The sequence below is a fragment of the Drosophila takahashii genome, chromosome 2R, assembly GCF_030179915.1.
Source record: "Drosophila takahashii strain IR98-3 E-12201 chromosome 2R, DtakHiC1v2, whole genome shotgun sequence".
In the NCBI taxonomy this organism is placed as follows: domain Eukaryota; kingdom Metazoa; phylum Arthropoda; class Insecta; order Diptera; family Drosophilidae; genus Drosophila; species Drosophila takahashii.
Genome location: NC_091679.1, coordinates 15,448,761 through 15,462,631, shown reverse-complemented (window position 1 = coordinate 15,462,631; position 13,871 = coordinate 15,448,761). Strand labels below are relative to the sequence as shown.

The 13,871-nt window shown below is 40.7% G+C and overlaps 1 protein-coding gene across 13 annotated transcripts in view; it reads right to left on the bottom strand.

Moving 5' to 3' along the window:
- The window catches only part of Nipped-B (Nipped-B cohesin loading factor), a 233,219-nt gene that overhangs the window by 53,464 nt on the left and 165,884 nt on the right, over nucleotides 1-13,871 (bottom strand). For all 13 annotated transcript variants that reach the window (XM_070213926.1, XM_070213924.1, XM_070213923.1 and 10 more), the window contains 2 exons: nucleotides 3,028-3,120; nucleotides 2,477-2,970 (listed from right to left, as the gene is read on the bottom strand). In XM_070213926.1, the coding sequence (XP_070070027.1) occupies nucleotides 2,477-2,970; nucleotides 3,028-3,120 (587 nt within the window). The remainder of the gene's footprint in view (nucleotides 1-2,476; nucleotides 2,971-3,027; nucleotides 3,121-13,871) is intronic.

Below are 13,871 nucleotides of genomic sequence, written 5' to 3'. Positions count from 1 at the left end.
CTTTCTTGTTTTTTGTAAGTTTCGGTATAATCTTATTGCTTCTTTCTTTTTCGTATCGAAAATAACTTTTCCGTAAATTATATATAAAAAAAATTTATTTTTTTTTTTGTGAAAAGGATGATTTACACCAAACGCTGTGGGATTTGGCTACGTTGAAATTTCGAATCCAAATTTTTCAGAAATATGCTCAGTAAATGTAAGTAACTTTCTGCTTTTACACTTTTAAAAAATATTGATTTTTGGAGAAGTTACATTAAAAAACAACTCGTTCGTCACATTACCCTACAACTTTTGAAAGTGCAAAAAAAGAAGGGTTCACGCCAAACACTGTGGGATTTGGCTGCATTGGAATTTCGAATTCAAATTTAACAGGGATATGCTCAGTAGATGTAAGCAACTTTCTGCGTTTACACTTTTAAAAAATATTGATTTTTAGAAAAGTTACATTCAAAAAACGAATCGTTCGTCACCTTACCCTACACTCCCCTACTTTAAAAACATAAAAGGAAATATGTATATGCATGCACAAACAACATTCCAATTTAAGAAAAGGTCGTATTCGCACAACGTTGAGAATCTGGAAATTGTACCAGCCAAAACGTACCTAAAAAACTTTTTAAAAAATGGGTTTTAAATTGTGTTAAAGGCGATGGGCGTACGAAGAAAATTGTTGTAGAACACAGTTTTCACCTAAAAGAGTTGCAGCTTTAGTTTCGTTTTTTTTTATTTTTCCTATTTTCGGAAATATTTAACTGCAGCTGTTGATCCCCAGCCGACATGGGGGCACTTCTTTCTGACTTATACAAACAGGCGGCAACACAGCTCGGAGCAGTTTACGAAGGGGCGAAAATAGTCGCACTATATTGGTGTGACGTCCCCAGTAGACCCCGAGCTAGAATTTGGCTCCCAGCAGCAATTAAATCACCGGAGGATATCCTATACATGCTGCAAGAATGCAACCCACATCTCCCCACAAAATACTGGAAAGTCGTTAAGATAGAGGAGCATGCTGGTGATGTAAATCAAGCGATCGTGGTGCTGAAAAAGGAGTCGGTCGCTCCCATAGAGGCTGCTCGGGGAGTGCTAAATTTCGGTTTCAGCGCAGTACACATGATAATTTATAAAGGGGACTCTAATTCCACGGAAAGCCCGGCCGGCAACCCAGCTGAGCAGGTGCTTGCGGAAAAAGTCCCTGGTGGACGTAGGACGGCTAAACAACCGACTCACCGCTGAGCAGAGAAATGCGAGTGCTGCACAGTGTAAGATTTTGCCAATCTAGGGGACTAAAATCAGTGGGAGTTGTAATTTTAAAGATATCGGCTTCATATTTGGAGTGAATATTCTAGTAAGCCCAAAGATTACGTTTGAATTCGATAGTCCAAAGTTAAAAATGCGTTTTTCACCTAAAATGTGACGTTCGGCTTAAAATTAAAATGTTTAAAGTCAAAAAATAAAAAAAAAACGCTTCATAGCGGGCGGGTTTTTTAATGCTAAAAAATATGCGACAAATTTGAAAACGATCGGTTAAGCCGTTTAGAAATGCCGATGAACATCGTTGTCATCGTTGATTTTATATAAAAGAACTCTAATATTACCATATAACATTGAATGCTGCAGTTTTATTGTTGTTTTGTATTGGTATTAGATGTGCCGACAGATTAATTAAATTAAAAAAAATTGCATTTATACTTCTCGGAAATCCTTAAAGGTGTGGGCGCCAGACACATTTTAAAATCGTTAGTGGGCGATTGTGGGCGTTTTACTCTACGAGTAACGGGTATAATAAAAAATGGTATACAAATTGTAAGTGCCCTTTTCTTAATATGGGAGATGTACCAAGGTCACCTTTTATGGCGTATTTTGTAATTATACCCGTTACTCGTAGAGTAAAAGGGTATATTAGATTCGTGCAAAAGTATGTAACAGGTAGAAGGAAGCGTTTCCGACCCTATAAACTACATATATTCTTGATCGGGATCACTAGCCGAGTCGATCTAGCCATGTCCGTCTGTCTGTCCGTCTGTCTGTCTGTCTGTCTGTCTGTCTGTCTGTCTGTCTGTCTGTCTGTCTGTCTGTCTGTCTGTCTGTCTGTCTGTATGAACGCTGAGATCTCGGAAACTATAAAAGCTAGAAGATTGACATTTTGCATGCAGATTCTAGGAGTCCCTACGCAGCGCAAGTTTGTTTCAAAATTTTTTTCCATCTCTTTTTCTCCATCTCTTTCGCACTCCCTTTAGCTGAGTAACGGGTATCTGATAGTCGGGGCACCCGACTATAGCGTTCTCTCTTGTTTTTTTTTTAAATGGTGTAATGAATGGCCAGATTTGATCTTTTAAATGTTTGTTTCTAAGGAATCATTTTGATTTTTGACAATTTAAAATCAAAATTTTAAACAAGGCCTTAATTTATCTGATATCCCTGAAACATCTTGTAAATATAAAAATCAAAGCACAAGTTAATAAAAACCAATACATACTTTTGAAAACAGTCGCGAATCAGCTTGAAGTTATGTGTAATTTTATTCACAAGTGCTCCCAAGCAAGAAACACAACTAGTGACTTCGGCTTGGTTTCTTGAAACAACCAATAACATTAAATGTTCTTCCAATGATGCTAAAAAAGATTCACTTGCATTATTAACCAGAGGAACAACTTTTTCAAGAATATCGGCAACAGCACATATGAATTTCGCAGCTGTGGCAGTATGACATTTTATATTGAGATATGGCTCTATTGTCATAGCATGCCTAACCAGAAGTTGCGGACGCACTTTAGCTAGCAAATGAAGTGTGGTTATACAACCCAACATTCGAGCATTATCAGTATCTTCTAATTCAATTAGTCTGTCAACTAGTCCGTCAGCTAATTGTTGACAGGCTATCACAATATCCAGTGGGGGCTCCGTATTTTTTTTTATAGGTTCTTGTACGCATCCATCAGATTTTAACAAATTATCTCTTGGTTTGAAAATCTATATTAAAGTATTTAAAATGAATATTAAATGAATAAGAACATACTTTTCACTTACACTCATAAGAAGTCCTTCAAGCCAAGTGGTTCCAGTATCATGTGCAGTGTTTACAACGTCAATTATTTGATTAATTTTCCTTTGTACGCCGAGCTAAAAAAATTGATTTAAACGTTGTTACTCTATGTTAAACCAGATAGGAAAGCTTGATTCGAGAAGTATAAGTTTATATAATGCTCTGCCTGGAAACACAAACATATCTTAGAAACCTAATCATAATAAAATACATTCAACTTGATCTAATTTCAAACAACGACAGGTCAACTATATCGAAAACAGTCGACTGAAATGCTGACAAAACAACTAAATAAATAACTATCACAACAAAATGGCATTTATACTTTTCGGAAATCTTTAAAGATGTGGGCACAGGACACATTTTAAAAACGTAAGTGGGCGATTGTGGGCGTTAGAGGGGGCGTGGCACTCGGCTAAAATAAACTTGCGCTGCGTAGGAAGCACAAGAATATGTGTGGGAAAATCTCAACCTTCTAGCTTTTGTAGTTTCCGAGATCTCAGCGTTCATACAGACGGACAGACAGACAGACGGACATGGCTAGATAGACTCGGCTAGTGACCCTGATCAAGAATATATGTACTTTATGGGGTCGGAAACGCAGTTTAACTTGGGAATTCGTAACGAATTCAAATTAATCGTATCCATCGTGGTAAATTTTTAATGTAACATAGTGTAATTATTAATTTAATTTAATATTATATCGAGTTAAGTTTAATTTAAATAGGCAAAGGGCATGAACCAGTCAAGAAAAGCGAATTTTATTTTTAAAGGAACTAAGAGCCGTTTTCTCGTCCGTTTATTAAATTTGAAGTAGGGTTAAAACCTTGAAATCGTATGGGAAATCATTATTTTAACACTACTTTAAATTTAACAAACGGACGAGAAAATGGGCCTAAAAGGACTAATGGTCGAAGAAAGCAGAACGAAACACAAGCAGACCAAAACACAACGGAGCAAAGCCAAGCCAAGAAGACAAAGAGCATCGATCAAATCAGTAGCCGCTCATTCAATCACACACTTCACCAAAGGAGTAAGAGACCGCACCAACGACGCAACAGCGCTGTCGCCAAAGTTTCAGGCAACGCTGACTCCAAAGTTTCAGACAGCGCTGTCGCCAAATTGTAGGCAGAATCAGGTCACGGGCGAAGCGAGTAGTGAACCAGTGAAGCTGAAAGGAAGAATAAAACCGGACGGGGCAAGTGATAACCCCAGGACAAACATCGAAGCGCTCCGCCACGGTTGGGCATGGCCGCTGGCCAACATTGAAGAAAACAACCTCGAACTAAATAAAAGGGATAATAGTTCACTCTGTATGCGGTATACTCCGTGTACCCTGGATTATGGATTCTCGAACTGGGGCCTTTGCCGTGATGGCTGATCCCTTTTCTTGTGGCTGCTCGAAATGTAGAAGACATTTTTTAAATCGGACCATTCATTAAAAAGTTATGCGCAATGAAAAAAATGTTATACATCCATCTCCCTCGCACTCCCTTTAGCTGAGTGACGGGTATTAGATAGTCGAGTCACAAACCCGACTATAGCGTTCTCTTTTGTTATACCCTTGCAGAGGGTATTATAAATTCAGTCAGATGTTTGCAACGCAGTGAAGGAGACTTTCCGACCACATAAAGTATATATATTCTTGATCAGCGTCACTAGACGAGTCGATCTAGCCATGTCCGTCTGTCCGTCAGCCCATCCGTCTGTCTGTCTGTTTCCACGCAAACTAGTCTCTCAGTTTTAAAGCTATCGGGCTAAAACTTTCCCAAAAGTCTTCTTTCTATTGCAGGTAGTATTATATATCGGAACCGACCGGATCGGACAACTATATCCTATAGCTCCCATAGAAAGGATCGGAAAAAAACGTTTAAAAAAATTCTAGCTTCGGTGTTTTTTCAAATATTACCTTCTACTCTTGGGAATATTAGTTTTTATATACAGTGGTGGCCACAAGTTTAGCACACCATGCTCGCACCATTTTATTTCCTCTATATCTTCGTTACCGTTAAAGTTTTCGGCTTACTGTTTTCACCCACCTTCGTGCTATAAATAGAACAACTTCCACTGTAAATATCATCGCATTCGCATTTACCATTCATATATGGCAATCATTTTAGTGGATCAACCTGCAAAATCAGCTGGACACAAGTTTGGCACACTTTAGGAAATTCATATCCTTTTCACACTTCTGATTATTTTCCTCAACTTTTTACTTCGTATTCTGGTTAGTCAACCTAAATAAGGTAAGAAATTGAAGAAACGATGTTTATAGATGCTTCACAAGGACCCTGGAACGTATAAAACCAAAATTATCAAAATATCCTGTTTTTAGGCAGGATAAGTGTCCAAATGGATCCTCATCAATTTTATTTACGTGTTATCCTTAAAATTAAACAATTAAAAGATAATGCGGTCGAAAACATTGAGCTGGGACCTGATAAATTTCATGGCATTTCAGCAGATCCTGATTTTCAAGTCCTTCCAAAAGGTCCTGGACTCTCTCAACCCACTTTTTTGTAGCTCATAAACGGCCAAAAAAAAATGAGGTATATATCATAAAGATCGGTCAACTACTTCCTGAGCAATTCACTACAACAATTCGTGCTTTAAGTCAAAGCAGTTATGACATTATTTTAAATATGAAAGTGTTGTAGTGAATTGCTCAGGAAGTAGTTGACCGGTCTTGATGATATATACCTCATTTTTTTTGGCCGTTTATGAGCTACAAAAAAGTGGGTTGAGAGAGTCCAGGACCTTTTGGAAGGACTTGAAAATCAGGATCTGCTGAACTGCCATGAAATGGGGAGTCTATTTATCACCATTTATCAGGTCCCAGCTCAATGTTTTCGACCGCATTATCTTTTAATTGTTAAATTTTAAGGATAACACGTAAATAAAATAGATGAGGATCCATATGGACACTTATCCTGCCTAAAAACAGGATATTTTGAAATTTTTGGTTTTATGTGTTCCAGGGTCCTTGTGATGCATCTATAAACATCGTTTCTTCAATTTCTTACCTTATTTAGGTTGACTAACCAGAATAAGAAGTAAAAAGTTGAGGAAAATAATCAGAAGTGTGAAAAGGATATGAATTTCCTAAAGTGTGCTAAACTTGTGTCCAGCTCATTTTGCAGGTTGATCCACTAAAATGATTGCCATATATGAATAGTAAATGCGAATGCGATGATATTTACAGTGGAAGTTGTTCTATTTATAGCACGAACTAATAATCGTAACTCAGCTAAAGGGAGTGCGAGGGAGATAGATATAGAAATTTTGATTGCATATAACTTTTTAATGAATGGTCCGATTTGAAAAATGTCTTCTACATTTCGATAGGTATAAATATGCACAACAAAATTGCATTTATACTTCTCGGATATCTTTAAAGATGTGGGCACAGGACACATTTTAAAAACGTTAGTGGCACTCGGCTAAAATAAACTTGCGCTGCGTAGGAAGCACAAGAATATGCGTGGAAAGTCTCAACCTTCTAGCTTTTGTAGTTTCCGAGATCTCAGCGTTCATACAGACAGACAGACAGACAGACGGACAGACGGACAGACGGACAGACGGACATGGCTAGATCGACTCGGCTAGTGATCCTGATCAAGAATATATATAGATTATAGGGTCGAAACGCTTCCTTTTACCTGTTACATACTTTTACCCTTTTACTCTACGAGTAACGGGTATAAAGATCGAACTACTAAATCATATAGCTGTTTTGTATTTGTATTTGTATTTGTTTATTTAAAGCAATGTACTGCTCAAAAGACTTAAAATTATATACATAGCATAAAAATATCATAAATGTAAAAAAAAACAATAAGTAGGAGAACTAATTAAGTCGATGTAGAAAGGAACGCAATGACTTTTAGCGAATTAGCCTTGGCAGAGCACTCATAGGATATGAGGTGATAAAGTTCATTATAGTTATCACATAGGATTCGGAAGGGGTCGAAACGGGAGTAGTTTGACCTGCACACAGGAAGTGCTAATGGACGGAATCTGCGAGTAGCTCTGCAAGGAACGTTCCAATTGAGGGTGGCTAACAGATCAACTGAGTCGACGGCGCCAGTGATGAGTTTGTGAAGTAATATCACACCATAACAGGTCCGACGATCCTTTAAGGTAGGTAGATCCAAGAGGCGCAACCTGTCTCTATAAGATGGCAAACGGCGTCCCTCCTCCCAGTTTAAGCCTCGTAGTGCAAAAAGGAGAAATTGCTTTTGGACGGATTCTATCATATTTTGATAGTGCTCATATTGTGGAGACCAAACACTGGAGCAGTACTCAAGTGTAGGACGAATTAGAGAGACGTAAAGGAGCTTAGTGGTGAAAGGGTCATCAAATTCCTTAGACCAGCGTTTTATGAAAGCTAATAAGCATTTAGCTTTATTGGAGATGGTACTGACGTGGCTATTAAAACAAATCTTGTGGTCAAATAGGACACCAAGATCAAGAACAGTATCAATGCGTTCAAGTGCAGAGTGATCTATTGAGTATGTACAAATATATGGATTGGATCGATAAAATGACATGGATTTACATTTATCAGGATTGAGCAGTAGCTTGTTGACTAGGCACCAGGATTGAAGGTTATTTAAGTCGAGCTGGAGCTGCATGTAGGAACTAGGTGAGGTCAGATGCATACACAACTTGACATCATCCGCAAACATAAGTACTTTGGAGAACTCAATTACTTGAGGAAGATCGTTGATAAATAAGCCAAATAGTAAAGGACCGAGGTGACTGCCTTGTGGTACACCCGAATATACGGAAACAGCTTTTGAATAAATGCTGTTGTACTGGACCTTTTGGGTACGATTTGTTAAATAAGAACGAAGCCATGTCAGTAGAGTTGGAGGAAATCCGAGGAGGAGGAGCTTGTGGAGCAGTAGCTCGTGGTTGACCGAATCAAAGGCTTTACTAAAGTCAGTAAAGATAACATCAGTTTGCATTGTGGATTTAAAGCCTTGACTAATGAAGGTCGTAAACTCAAGCAGGTTAGTTGTTGTAGACCGGCACTTTGTGAAACCATGCTGCTTAGAGGATATTAAGGAGCGACACTGGTGCTGCAGTTGATCGCAAATAAGTTTTTCAAAGAGCTTAGGAATAGCTGTTATAGAAACGATCGAAAAATAAATGTGAAATAATAGGAAATTTTAAATTAATAGAATGATCTGCTTGCCGAAGCTAGCTTCCTTTCTTGTTTATTTTAAATTTAATAAAATTAAAAACAAAATATTTTTTTGTGCAACACACAAAAAATTCCAAAATCAGAAAGTAGCAACAAGAGCATCGAAGAGTTAAAAAATCAACGAGATGGATATATGGAGAATAGAGCGAACGCAAAGATATTTAAATGCGGGTCGATTATCTTTAAATGCGGTTGAGTTAGAATGCGGATTAGAAATCCTAAATACGCACATTGAAAATGCTTCGCTTATACAAAATAAAATCGAAGCGAAAGATGGAGATAATGTGTACCGCGAAAAGTTAAAAGAGACAGTGATAATAGCAAAGTCGTTGCTAATTTCACTAATTGCGAAAACAAAGCGTAGAAGTGTTGCCAATTCCGCTCCGCCGGCAACGCGTACACCCCAATGCCGTTTGCCGAGCGTCGCTCTTCCAACCTTCAGCGGAAAACATTTCGAATTTAAACATTTTATAAGCCTTTTCAAACCTTTTGTTGACAAAGATGACACGCTGCACGATATCGAAAAATTTAACCATCTAATATCGTGTTTGGCTGGAGACGCGCTAGGAACAGTCAGGGCATTCCAAGTTACAGCGAATAATTACCCAAAAGCCCTGGCTAGCCTAAGGCGGGTGTACGATAATGATTGTTTAATTTTTTTTGACAATATATCGACGCTGTTTAATCTGCCAAAGATTTCCCAGCCATTAGCTACAGCCTTGAGAAACCTGATCGACACAGTAATAGCGCTGTACGATTCTTCTTGTCCATTGGGGATGACAAACGTATTACGAATGCCATCTTCATCCATCTAGTAATGGGCAAAGTCGATGCAGGAACAAAAAGAAATTGGGAAGAACAGTTAGATTATACCTCGCTACCCATTTGGAGCGAGTGTGAGTCGGCCCTGAACAAGCGCTATCAGCATATGGTTGCCGAAGAAGCGTGTAAGCCAAAAATTGTTCAGCAGAGCCAGGCTTATCCTAATAAGAATGGGAACAGAAGTTTTTTCTTTGTTGCTGCCATGGACGACCCCGAAGTATGTGTGCTTTGCAACTCTGCAGAACATCAAGTAGGAAATTGCACTGCTTTTGCTGCCCTAACAGTTCCGCAAAGATTCGATTACGCAAAAAAGGCTCCTTTATGCATTAACTGCCTCCGAAAGGGCCACATGGTAAAAAGATGCAAATCGAAAAGATGTAGGGTGTGTAAGTCCTCACACCACACATTTATTACATTTAGTACATTTATTCGCCATCAAATCTCGCGTTGCCACCTCCTCCTCAGCCCACGCTCTTGCAGAATACTCCATCCACTTCGCATGTTTTGCATGCGACTGCATCGGATAGAGTTTTGTCACAGCCATCGTGAGCGTCCAAACAAAAAGTAGCGAATTAGTTTTGGCTCGAGCGTTGCTCGATTCTGGTTCACAAGTAAATTTTGTGACCGATGAGCTCGCTCAGAGACTCCAGATTAAGAGAGAGGAACTAATGGAACTAATACTCAAGCAACCAAGAAAATACACACGATAGTCAAGTCGCGCAGTCAATTGTCGTCCGAATTTTACATATTAAAAAATATTTCTGGTTATCATCCGGATCAAACGGTGAACACCAGCGGCTGGAGGGTGCCTGAAAATATTCAATTGGCAGATCCATTCTTCTTCAAGCCCCAAAAATTAGATATGCTTATAGGCGCAGACTCGTTCACTGAACTTTTGTCAGTCGGCCAGATAAAGCAAGGGCCTGAGTTTCCCATTTTGCAGAAAATGGGAATGGGCTGGATAGTGTCAGGGAGATGTGCCTCAGAAAAAATAAGAAATACTGAAAAGTTTGTACATCTCAGCTGCCAGGAGGAAGTGTTGGAGTCAATCGACACAACCCTGCAGAAATTTTAGTCTGTGGAGGACTTGCCGCCCAAGGCCAAGGTCCATACTCCTGAGCAGCAACTTTGTGAGCAACCCTTTGACAAAAATACTCAAAGATTGACGTCCGGGAGATTTTCGGTTCGACTTCCGTTTAAATCTGACCCAAAAACTCTTGGTTCATCATATGAAGTTGCAAAACGTAGATTTTTGTCGCTTGAAAGGAGATTATCCAAAGATCCTTCTTTAAAAAAGATGTATCTGGAATTCATGGAAGAATATGAAGTGATGGGCCACATGTTTTCCACTAACAAAAAAATTCTAGACAGTCTGAACTATTTCGCACCAATGCGTGCTGCGACCTCAAAGCACCTCGACAAAGTGGAGAGTGGTATTTGACGCCTAGAGCCGTACATCGACGCAGGTCGCGTTGAATGACATCTTGATGGTTAGCCACACCATTCAAGAGGAGCTTTATTCGACCCTGCTTCGATTCAGACTGCACAAGTTTGCGCTTTCAGCAGACGAAGCTGACCAAAACTTTCAGCTCATAGTGTGGAGACGAGATCCATCTGAGTTTCTAAAAATCTTCAAGATGAACACCGTGACCTATGGAACTTCGCCAGCACCCTATCTGGCGATTCGGTGTTTAATGCGGCTTGGAGAGATCGCGCAGGATTCGTGTTCAAAAGCCGCCAAGGTCATTCAAAATGACTTTTATGTTGACTGGCGCCAGATGCGTAGAGGACCTGCTAAGCCTTCGAGACGAAGTTTCTCAGGTATTGCAAGAGGCAGGATTTGAATTGGCAAAGTGGTTTTCTAACTGCCCAGAGTTGTCCGCATCTGCAAGCGCTGTCATGCCGCTAACGGCAGACTCAGACGTAACTAAAACCCTTGGCGTGGTTTGGTTGCCGGGTAAAGATTACTTTCAATTTCGGTTGGATGACTCTTCCCTGGATCTTCGTGCGACAAAACGAAACATACTGTCGGTGACTGCCCGACTTTTCGATCCGCTTGGCCTATTGTGCCCTCTAGTGACTAGGGCAAAAATGTTGTTGCAGGAACTGTGGCTTCGAAAGTTAGACTGGGACGAGTCGCTGCCAATGCAACTGCAGACATCTTGGGAAGCCTTTAAGGGAACGCTGTTGCAGCTGCCCAAGATCAAGGTATCGCGATTCGTTCATACAGACGCAGAAATAAAGGGTTTCGCTGACGCTTTAATGCGAGCATATGGAGCGTGTATCTACGTTCGCACTAGTACCGCTGAAGGTTTAAAAGTATCTTTATTGACTGCAAAATCCAAAGTAGCTCCCCTCAAGACGAAAACTTTGCCCCGCCTTGAGTTGTGCGCAGCTCACCTTCTTGCGGATCTTTATAATCGTGTACGACCATTGCTTACTTTTCCGATCACAAAGGTTTTACTATGGACCCACGAAAGTAAACCCAGCGGACATCGAGTCACGGGGATGTGACGTTGAGGAACTCACAGCTTCCATTTGGTTCGCTGGGCTTTTTGCTTGATGCTGAATAAGATTGGCCTGTAAATCGACACTTTGAAGTACCTTCTGATGTCGTGTCGATGGAATTAAGCAAATCAGCATTGGTGCTTGTGGTTATCCCAGAGCCCAATTAAGTGCTTCAGAAACAAGAATCCTTTTCGTCGCACATAAGGCTTCTAAGGGTTTTCGTATGGGTCTTTCAGTTTATTCAAAGGTGCAAAAAAGTGTCGCAGCCCTTTAAAAAAAGTATTACTCCAAGAGAACTGAATTTTGCGTTCGAGAAAATAGTGGAAGTGATCCAATCTCACGAGTTCAGTGACGACCTAGGCAAAATTCAGAAAAACAAACCGGTAGCAACAAATATTTAAAAACTAAGCCCTTTTCTCCAGGAGAAACAATTAGATTGGTGTTCCTTGACATTGCTGCTAGTTGGGGATCCGTTATTGAATGCTCATATCCCGTACGAAGCCAAATTTCCGTTGTTGTTGTCGAAAGGCTCACAGTTTGTTAAAACCTACGTGTCCTACCTGCACGTTACAAATTGTCATGCTGGTCCTCGAGCTCTTGTAAGTCTGTTGCGAGAAAAGATCTGGTTGGTTGATGCGCAGGAAGTTTGCCGCAAAACAGTTCGTTCTTGGGTTCGTTGCTTTCGATGCAAGCCGCAACTCTTGACGCAAATCATGGGGAACTTGCCATCAGACAGACTTCGAGCTCTCCGCCCTTTTAATATCTGTGGTGTTGATTTTTGTGGCCCATTTAACATAACGTATCGTATCCGTGGTAAGCCGCCGTACAAATCATACGTGGCATTGTTTGTATGTTTTGCGTCCAAAGCGGTCCACTTAGAGTTAGTGTCTGACCTCACCACTGATGCGTTTTTGTTGGCATTCCAAAGGCTCGTGAGTCGACGCGGGATTCCGGAGAAGGTGTGGTGCGACAACGCGACGAACTTCGTCGGAGCCGATCGCCACATGAGAGAGTTCCGGGCCCGTCTCCGATCAGCACGGATCCCAACGACGGCGAAGCCCTAGGCCCAGGCCATCTCCTGATCGGCGGGCCCCTCCTAGCTCCACCCTCAGCAGCGCTCCCGGACCAAGTCAGCCCAACCTGCTTACGACGATGTCGATGGCGACAAGTGACACCAGGAGGTTCCAAACGTCGCCGTGGGAGCTCTCGTCGTTGTCGCCGAAAACAATCTTCCGCCGCAGCAGTGGATGATCGGTCGGATCGTGGCGGTGCACGTCGGCGCTGACTTCAAGGTCCGAGTGGCGGATCTATCGGCGAGCGGTCCATAGGCTGGCGATGCTGCCTGTGGCGTTCTGAAGACGGCGGTCCTTCAGAAGGGGCGGTGTTTGCGCACTTTGCGCTTTTTTCATGAAAGGAGCGGAAGCGCAATAAAGCTTTAATCGCGCTCGCGAATTCGCCCCGTCTCTCGCCCCTTCGTTAAGTTAGGCTTAAGCGTTTTTATATTAAAATTAAAGAGTTAGTTGTTATATGAATCTCATTGCGCAAACTCCCTTTCTTCGTCGAATAAAATCATCGAATTTTCCCTGCAATCACAAGTTTTCTTAATACCAAAATAGTATTAAATTTTTCATGGTGAACCCGACGTGATTAGCAGTGGAACTCGAATTACTATTTTTTTGGTTAAACAAATTAAAAATCAAACAAACTGAGGCTTTTCTAAGCATAAGTTGCCACTACGCCTATAGTCCATCAGCTCTGGTATTTGCGGTATCTTTAATTTAAGAAAATCACAAATTTTCTTCGTCTTTTGGGATATATCTTCAAGAGTGGTCAACCAATTTTGGTAATCTTTTCGGAATTTAATAGTTACATTCTCTTTTATACGGTCGTTTTGGAAAATTCAATCTAACTCAACCACACGAGGAGGTGGGCGCGTTCAAAATTTTAAAGTCACAGCAAAGTTTAAAAATCTTCATTTGTGAACAGCGTTTAAAAATTAAATACAAATATTCTTCTTCTAGGGGAGAATGGGGGGAGCATACAGGTCAAAGTGTCTGATTGCATTCAACTTGGTGAATGCCAGCATGATTCCTGTCACTGCTTTCTTCAAGCCGACGCACTTCCTCCACGTGGTTCTCCCTGGATTGTCACTCAACAGCCGTTGAGTGGCAAACTAAAGCGCGCGACGAGAGTCCTAACTCTACAAACTAGGTTTTGGCGTAGGACTTGGAATCCACCCATGAAAAACACAATTTCAGTGAAGGAAGCAAGAGAAGCCTCGGAAAGGAA